The 8,809-nt window shown below is 48.0% G+C and overlaps 2 protein-coding genes across 2 annotated transcripts; both read left to right on the top strand.

Moving 5' to 3' along the window:
* The first annotated feature begins 1,007 nt into the window (after positions 1 to 1,007).
* Positions 1,008 to 5,923, top strand: LOC109741274 (probable RNA helicase SDE3). The gene is made up of 5 exons (XM_020300350.3): positions 1,008 to 1,345; positions 2,409 to 3,190; positions 3,266 to 3,427; positions 3,537 to 4,988; positions 5,107 to 5,923. The coding sequence occupies exons 2-5, from the start codon at positions 2,417 to 2,419 to the stop codon at positions 5,611 to 5,613; spliced, it is 2,895 nt and encodes a 964-aa protein (XP_020155939.1). The 5' UTR covers positions 1,008 to 1,345; positions 2,409 to 2,416; the 3' UTR covers positions 5,614 to 5,923.
* A 2,145-nt stretch (positions 5,924 to 8,068) lies between these two features.
* LOC109741278 (uncharacterized) lies at positions 8,069 to 8,809 on the top strand. The gene has a single exon (XM_020300355.4). The coding sequence runs from the start codon at positions 8,158 to 8,160 to the stop codon at positions 8,443 to 8,445; it is 288 nt and encodes a 95-aa protein (XP_020155944.1). The 5' UTR covers positions 8,069 to 8,157; the 3' UTR covers positions 8,446 to 8,809.

Below are 8,809 nucleotides of genomic sequence, written 5' to 3'. Positions count from 1 at the left end.
TTGAAGCTATCTTTAGGTTGCGAACTCTTTCTACACATACGTAGTGGTGGATGGGTAGGAGGGGGTAGCTTGAGTTGGAAAGCACGAGGTCTCAAAAGGAAGAATAAAAGAAGGCGAAGACTAGAGGTTTGGGATCAAATATTGTATGAAACTAAATAAAGAAATGTGAGCGTATGCGAAATAAGGATAAGGATATGCACGGAAAAGAGGAAGTTGCGAGAGGTGTTCGCTACTTAGCGAGAGGAAAACCGACATGAAAAAGAAGAATACCAGTCAAATAACCAATCCGCGCTCGAAGCAGCATGACACAATGCTCCATACTTTGTCAAACCATTTATGGCAATATTTTAAATTAGGGGAATAATGTGCTATCTAATCTAAACGTTGTATTACTCCTTTGGGACCGCCTATACATTAGGTACTTGGTAAAAATGTTGCATCAACCAATTTTCTTCGGGATCGCCTGATCTTCATCCAACGACCCAAAACAGATCAAGCACTGTTGATCTTCAACCTCCTCGCCTTCTTCTTCATGTAGCCGCCGGCCTACACAAACCTAACTGACTGCCTCTGCACCCGCTCTCCCCTCAACCTCCCCCACCGTTGTGCTAGCCGTCGCCCCAACCATCCCTCTAAGCCCTGCACTACCGGTGACAACTCCGGTGACCCCCCTGCACCCCCACCCCTAAAATAGACAATGAGGCTGCAGCTTTCCCCTAAGATATATAATGAGGTTGCTGCTTTCCCTTAAGATAGATAGTGGGGCTGCTTCTTCTCCGGCGAGGTTGCTCCTTCTTCCGGACGAAATTCGGCCTCCCCAAAAAAAGTGACCGACGAATGAAAAAAATTCAAGCGCATGAGAAATAGCAAAACCGTACTCCTTTTGGTCAAGCTTCTACAAACAGCGGATTAAAAAAAAGCTTCCATGAACAAGCAGCAGAGGTTGAGATCCACAAAAAAGGGAGAGCAGAAAAGGTATGGTTGGGTTGCTGCTTTCTCTCTTTCTCATCCCACCCGTTCGCTCCCGATCCAAACACCCCCACCGCATCACAAGTTCAGAGCCGAGCTTCAATGTGGCTTACCAAGAAAACCAACCATCGACCCCAAACCTTCATGGTACAGATTCTCGCCATCAGCCCATCACACACCCTCCTCGCTGCAGTCCCCTCCCTCCCTCATAAACCCGGACTGCTCATGCCTCTCCCTCCCACCGACTCCCCCTCCTCGTCCTGGACGGGGGCCTAGTCCAATCCAATCCAATCATCTGCTGGTGCTGCGGTTCCTCCCCCTCTCCGATCGCCGGCCGCCTCCCCCGACCCGCGCCCGCGCTTCGCTCCGAGGACAGGTGACGGTTAATTCGTGCCCTCCGTCTCTCGATTACCGCGGCATTGCGGGCTGCTTTCCCTTTAAACCTCGATTATTTCGCCCTTCCGTGCCGCAGGATCCGCACAAATCTCGTCGTGATCTTGGTGAGCGTGGCTCATTATCCCAGAGAATTAACCCTTATTCCTGTTAAGTTAACAGTATTTATTTTATAATAATTAGTAAAAGCCGCACCTTGATGCTACGGAAGGGGGAGGACGGGAGAGGGGAGGGGACGGGAGGGATTGTTAGGGTTTTCCCCCGATAGCGAAACCCCTGACCGGAGACGGGCAGAATGTTGTGATTTGGTCAGGAGGGATATATGTCTGTAACGGCTTTATGCTATTTTCTTGTCTTGTTGTAGAAGAAGAATCAGTAGTGGGCTGATGGGGTCTGTGGTTTTTCCCCTTCTAGTTATGGCCAGGAGATCTAGCCTTCGCTGTAAGGAGTGGGGTTGCCTAGTTGCCTCGTCATGATGTCTTGCACAAAGAGGGAGAATAGCGTAGTAGCATAATGCCTCTGTCCATAGATTTTGGGAGTGAGAAATTTGTGTCTATGGGTGTCGGTTTTAGGGAGCACAGCTGGATCACAGAAATTCGAACAGATGTGTGTTGTGGTCCTTTGATTGCTCCACAAGTGTGGAAAGTATTCAGTTCACAAATAATATGATATTTCAAGAAGCGAGCGCGGCTGCTACGTTGGCAAGGAGTGGTGTTGGCCAGCTCCTCCACAGCGCTTGAACCCAGGCGATCACTACTCTGAATTTCTACAGTACCTAGACAAGTTCCAAAAATAATTAAAAAAAGAAGGATGATGCTTAAAAAAAACAGAAGTCCTGATTTTCTCAAGCATGCCATGTGCCTTTCCCTTGGTAGCTACAGTAACTATCTTGCATTTGGCGTTTGGTTGTGATATCAGTTCATAGGCTTTGCAATTTAAATAAATCATATGCTTGCTGTCCACACAACAACTATCTCTAGACTGGCTTTCTTGTTTCTGCTCAATGGAACTAGTATTGATTTTTTATAATATTTTTGATGTATCAGGATTCAAGATGGGGCATCATTCAGATGATGAGTACTCAGTAGCTGGTGATAAGCCGGAAGTAGAGTTCATGGATTTTCAGAATGACAACACTCTTCAGGACTATCAATCTGATGATGGTCCCGTGGTTGTTACAGCTCCTTTCCCTTTCGTGAACGGAAAGCCTAAATCTGTCCTTGTTGGACAAACATCTGCAGACGCCATTTGCATAGAGAATACCTCTTGTGAGCCTGTAAATTTGTGGAGTGTGAGAATATTCTCTTCAAATCCAGAAGATAGTTATGTCTTGTCAATGATGAGACCACCATTGAATGATTCCGATGAAGCGGCAAAGAAGGCTTTTCTTGGTTTGACTTCTGTGGAAGATCGTACACTTCAGCCTGGACAAACCCTAACCATTTGGCTGTCCTGTATGCCAAAAGACATTGGTTTGCATACATCAATCGTGCATGTTGATATTGGGGATGAGAAGATTGAGCGTGTGGCTTTTCTGTTGGCCGATGATAATGTTTCGATGGCCTTATCTTCTGATAAACCTTATTCCAGGAGACAAGGCTCTCAAAGGAAGCAATTTGAGTGTAATACATTTGTGCCAGGTAGCCGGCCAATTCGGCAGCACACTCAAGGATTCAAGTATAAGCTACCTCAGTATGCAATACCTGTGGAAATCCGTGAGCTCATTGAATGCAAACAGAGACCTGATGTCCTATCTGAAGAGCTGAGCATGATGAACTATGCAAAGTTCTTTAGCACTCTTTTAGTCATGGAAGAACTTAATTTGGAGGTATTTCAGCACCTCTAATACTCTGAGATGTTAAGCTTTTATCTTTGTTTGCTAACTTAAGAGGCCCGCTTGCAGGAGGAGATGAGATCGTACGACATGGAGCGTGTGTCAATGAGAAGGAGGGGTAATGATTATTTGTCTCTTGAGGTCCCTGGTTTGGCAGAAAAAAGGCCTTCGCTAGTCCATGGTGACTATATAATTGCCAGACATGCTGGGAGTGATGCTAGGCCTTATCAGGTTAGTGTACTTTCTTGGACATTCAAAAATCTCTTAGGCATTCTTACAATATAAATTAACCAGTCTCAAATGATGCCAGTGAATAATGATTTGTTGATATCTTATTCAGGGCTACATTCACAAGGTTGAAGCTGATGAGATATTTTTGAGGTTTGATGATCAGTTTCACCACGCTCACCATGACAGGAATAAGTATGATGTTAGCTTCACATATAATAGATTGAACATGAGAAGGCAATATAGGTCTGTTCATGATGCAGAACTTATTGGACCTGACATTCTATTTCCCTCCCTATCACGGTATAGAAGTGTGAAGAAGGTGCCATTTAAACCTCTGAACCCGAACATAAACACTGAGCAAGCTGATGCAGTTGGGATGATACTTGGCTGCCGAGGGGTTACACCATACGTGATTTATGGACCTCCAGGAACTGGCAAGACCATGACCCTTGTCGAGGCGATTTTGCAGCTTTATAAATCCAATAGGAGGGCAAATGTTCTCATATGTGCTGCTTCCAATAGTGCTGCTGACCATGTATTGGAAAAACTGTTGAGTTCTAGCTACCCGATCCGCCCAAGTGATATCTTTAGGCTAAATGCTCCTAGTCGTCAGTATGACGATGTTAATCCTGATTTCATACGGTTCTGCTTCTTTGAAGATATGGTGTTCAAGTGCCCTCCAATGCGAGCATTAATGCGCTACAAGATAGTTATATCGACCTACATGAGTTCATCAACCCTACAGGCCGAGGGTATTCGCCCGGGGCATTTCACACACATTTTCTTGGATGAGGCCGGTCAATCTTCTGAACCAGAGGCAATGGTTCCTTTGGCAGCTTTGTGTGGAAGAGACGCAGTGGTTGTGTTAGCAGGAGATCCTATGCAATTAGGGCCGGTGGTTTTTTGTAAACAGGCGGATCAGGATGGTTTGGGCAAATCTTATCTGCAAAGGCTGCTCGGTGAATTTGAGCAGTACCATTCAGGGGATCCTAACTACGTGACGAAGCTATTGAGGAACTATCGTTGCCATCCAGCGATCCTAGAGCTGCCGTCACAGCTTTTCTACGAGGGTGAACTTATCCCCTGTAAGGGAGATGAAGTGCCATCTGTTTACGATTGCATTGGCCTTCCCAATAAGTCATTCCCTGTTCTGTTTGTTGGGATCCAGGGATGCGATGAGAGAGAAGGAAACAATCCATCATGGTTCAACAGAATCGAAGTTAGTAAAGTAGTAAATATCATCAGGACTCTGACAAGGAATGGCGATGTCAGTGAGGCTGATATTGGTGTCATTACTCCATATCGTCAACAAGTTAATAAGATAAAGAAGGCCCTAGAGACGTTTGAAATGCCCGACCTAAGAGTGGGAAGTGTCGAGCAATTCCAGGGCCAAGAAAGGGAAGTGATCATCATCTCGACAGTCAGGTCAACCGTTAAGCACAACGAGTTTGACAGATTCTTCAACCTGGGGTTCCTGAGCAACTATAGAAGGTTCAATGTTGCAATTACTCGTGCCAAATCGTTGCTCATTATCGTCGGAAACCCCCACATCATCACTAAGGTGTGTTGTTGCTCTGTCACGCTAGCTTTTTATTTTTTTGGTATAGGCTCTGCTTCCATATCATGCAGTCATGCCCTTATTCTGTTTCTGGCAAAACTAACAAGCGTTACTACTGCAGGATCGGCACTGGGATAAGCTCCTGAGGTACTGCGCAGACAATGGTTCTTATCAAGGATGTCCACTCCCCCCACCAGAAGAAGAGGTCAGATACTCGGGATACGGCGACACCCGAGACCAGCCTGCTGGTGATGGTTGGGGGTACAACCAAGAGGAGCCAGCAAACCACATCCACAATCAAGACCCGTCTGACAGTGGCTTCCGACACGACAATGGCCGGTCCTCAACCGCACATGAAGAAGAATGGTCCGAAGAATGGTCCAAGAAGAAGCCAGACGGGGACTTCCATTCATATCCAGACGCAGGAGCAGAACCTCAGGAGGAGACACAGCAGAAGCAGCAGCACGTCGAGGAAGGGGCTACTACTACCGGGCAGGACGGCGTGCAGGCTGCCCAGTGCTCAGCCAACGACGTCGACGGTGTGGTCCAAGACGCATATGTGCAGAAGTACACGTTTCCTCCCGGTTGGGGTGACGTCTCGAGCATCCCCGCGACAGGCTGGGAGTGACCGACCAGATCTCTTTTCTTTTCTTTTCCGTCGGGGCCATTGCTGTTGGTAGAATAAGACGGGGATCGGCCTTGCGGAGCTAACTTCCGGGGGCATCCTGAACTCACCCTCGTCGGATGCTAATTCTGAACGTCTCTAGTGTTTGTTCGCTGCGTCACGTTGTTTTGTTAGGCCGTCGTGAACTGGATGTTTGTTGACTGGGGGATGGGTGGACGTGCTAAATACCACCCCTGTTTGTTGAATAGAAATATGATATGAATGTAGTCGTCTTCTCATCTGCTGGCTGTTGTTCCTTCAGATGATGTGTTTATTCATCAGGTGTTAGGGCCTTAGGGGTGTTCTCTCCTGGTATTTGTAGGGTGGTTCTGTCCTGACACTGACAGGGGGTTTCATTCATCTATCGGTGACTGGGATTCATGCGCCAACATAGATGTGTGGGAGAAAGATTGTTTTAAAACTTGCTAAACTCGTGCTTTTTCCCCCACCTGAACAACAATTTTAGTTGTATCTTCGCTAAAGAATATATTGCCTTTGGATCATCGCCGTCTCATGCTTGAAATCTACTGCACGAAGCGTGCATGAAATGAACACAAGTTGTGCTATATTTGTGTTTCTACCGAGCAAGTGAATTTCCTTTGCCGGCCATGTGAGCTTTCCAGTCTCAGCTCATGCATGGTGTGGAGTGGGTTTGCAACTTTTACAAGTTACAACAACAATGAACCGGAGGAGGACAGGACATGCGCATGTGGCTTTCATGTGGGAGAACAGTACAGCCAGCGGCAATGAGTACTCGGCAGAACTTGGGCTGGCTTCTGGGCTCCGATGGAGGAGTGGCAACAACCACCTGTGAAGAATCATTAAGCTAGTAGCAGTTGATTTGATCATTTGTATTTGCATTCTTCGGACAAACTCTTAATGGCATGTTTACATGTTGAAACAACATTTGCCTCTTTTTTGAACTACTACTAGAACAGTATTTGCCTTGTTCAAACTCATAATGGAAGAGGGCTCTGATAGCTCACAAGGGACAACACAAGCAAGGTGGGGGTCACTGGCATTGGCATCTCTTTCTCCAGTTCCTCATCGTCTTTCCATCCATCGTTGCTTCTCCACTCCAGTTCCTTGCACAATCATATCTGTCGGGTGCCTAAATACGGTGTTGTTACGCTTGAATACGACGCGCGGTTTGATCGATGAAAGATGCCACGCGCCAATGGACAGCATGAACCCTAAGCCGATGCGAATTGTTGCACATCATGAAGCACCTTGCTGTCCCTTCTGCATAAGAAAAACGAACCAGGTTTTGTTCTGTGTGCGCTGCGCTGCAATGTAGTACCTCCTCATCACCTCATATATATTTTTTACTTCTTCATTCATGGTACAAGTACAATTGCCTTTCGAAATTCCAGGACAGCAGGCAGCAGTGTTAAGTGTGTTGGGAGATCATCAAACTGGCAGCTGGTGATCTCGAGTTCTTTCCCACTCATTCATAAGCCCAGCTGTGCAAGCAGGCACCAACAATAAGTAGCACCAACCTTTGCAGCTAATAACTCTGTAGAGTACACAAGCCCATCTGTGAATTGATATACATGCATACACTTGAGTTCAGACTACCTGATGCATGCAGTGGCACTTGTGCAGCTATTAGGTCACGCATAAGTGCGCTGTCCAAGCAGGATCCCCGGTGCTAATTGTGTGCAACTCCTGGCACGGATGGTAGGGCCCTGCCTGCCTGCATTAGTGTCACGAGGATGCAGGTGAGTTCATGCAGGTTCAAGTCAAGATGCCCCTACACTGAACTGATGATCAGTTAACAAGGTGAGTTCACATGAGTGTTGTTAATTCGTCTTGGATGATGACGGGCGGGCCATGAGGCGGAATCGACCGCGGAACAACCGATCCGACAAGGCCAGTTGTGCCGTACCACGAACAGTGACTGAAATCTAGCAGAAGGGGTGAGGAGAATTTCACCGGGTGGTCCTAGATCCATGGACAGCGAGCAAGTTGTTGCGTAAGGTGTCTGCTCAAGCTTTATGGAGCACGCAGGGAACAAGAATCGCGGAGATCGATGTCCTTGATGATCCTGTCTTCCTACTCAATTTGCAGTCAAGAGGTCCTCGTACAACTTTTACCAAAAAAAAGAGCATTGAGGGTAAAAATTTGTCGTAGTAAGTAAAGTAAACAATCAGAAACTGAACCAAGGTGTCTGTTGGTCAGAAGATGAAAAATGTCAGTGTACTGTTCATTAGGAGCTATACATCTCACGGAGAGCACATCATGCAGCATGCTGCACACTGTGAGGCTGCAGGAATTTTCCCATAAGTGAGCTGATTAGCAGTGCTGCTCAGATGCCAAATCAAGCCAAATTAGGCCAATGGCACAGTGCCACAGAGAAGTAGGCCTCTCTAATTAAGCAGCTCCGAGCCAAGCCCCCGGCCATAAATACACACGGAGCGCGCGTGCGTCCTCACAGTCACACTTGCTCCCACACGACCATTGCACGCTGGTCTTGAGGAGCTCGACTAGTGGAGCTCGCGTTGAGCGATGGAGCCGGTGGAGTCGGCCAAGTGCGAGTGCTGCGAGCTGCGGGAGGACTGCACCCGGGGGTACATCGTGGGCGTCAAGGCCGACTTCGGCGGGCGGTGGCTGTGCGGGCTCTGCTCCGAGGCGGTGAGGGAGGAGGGCAGGAAGCGCGGGATGGAGGCGGCGCTGCAGGACCACATGGCCTTCTGCGCCGGCTGGTGCCGCGGCAAGGACCCCGCGCTCCGGGTCGCCGACGGCATGCGCCAGATGCTGCTCCGCCGCCGCCGGCCCATCTCCATCTCCAAGTGAAGCCAAGCGACGCGGCCCATCATTCACGGCGCGCGATGGATGCAGTGCAGTGTGCACCGCGCCGGCGACGAATGGGTCCAGCCGGCGGTGCCAGCAAGCGCCGTTGCAAACAAGATCGACGTAATAATTAGCCAAGGGTTCATATGTAGTAGCAATACGTGGTACGTAGTATGTATGTAATGTGATGTGGTAGTAATAATCTTAGCTAGCTAGGTTGAAGCTGCATTGCATCATTGGCAGGTAGCTGATGCTGGTGCTAGCTTTGCTCAAGCTCCGGCCGGCTGTACAAAAGGGACCCAATAACATGAGAGGATGTGACGACGCCTGCCGTCGATTACGCGCTGTCGACTCGCCATTATTTGCA

This window comes from Aegilops tauschii, chromosome 4 (assembly GCF_002575655.3).
Source record: "Aegilops tauschii subsp. strangulata cultivar AL8/78 chromosome 4, Aet v6.0, whole genome shotgun sequence".
Classification (NCBI taxonomy): domain Eukaryota; kingdom Viridiplantae; phylum Streptophyta; class Magnoliopsida; order Poales; family Poaceae; genus Aegilops; species Aegilops tauschii.
This window is presented reverse-complemented; position numbering and strand designations above follow the sequence as displayed.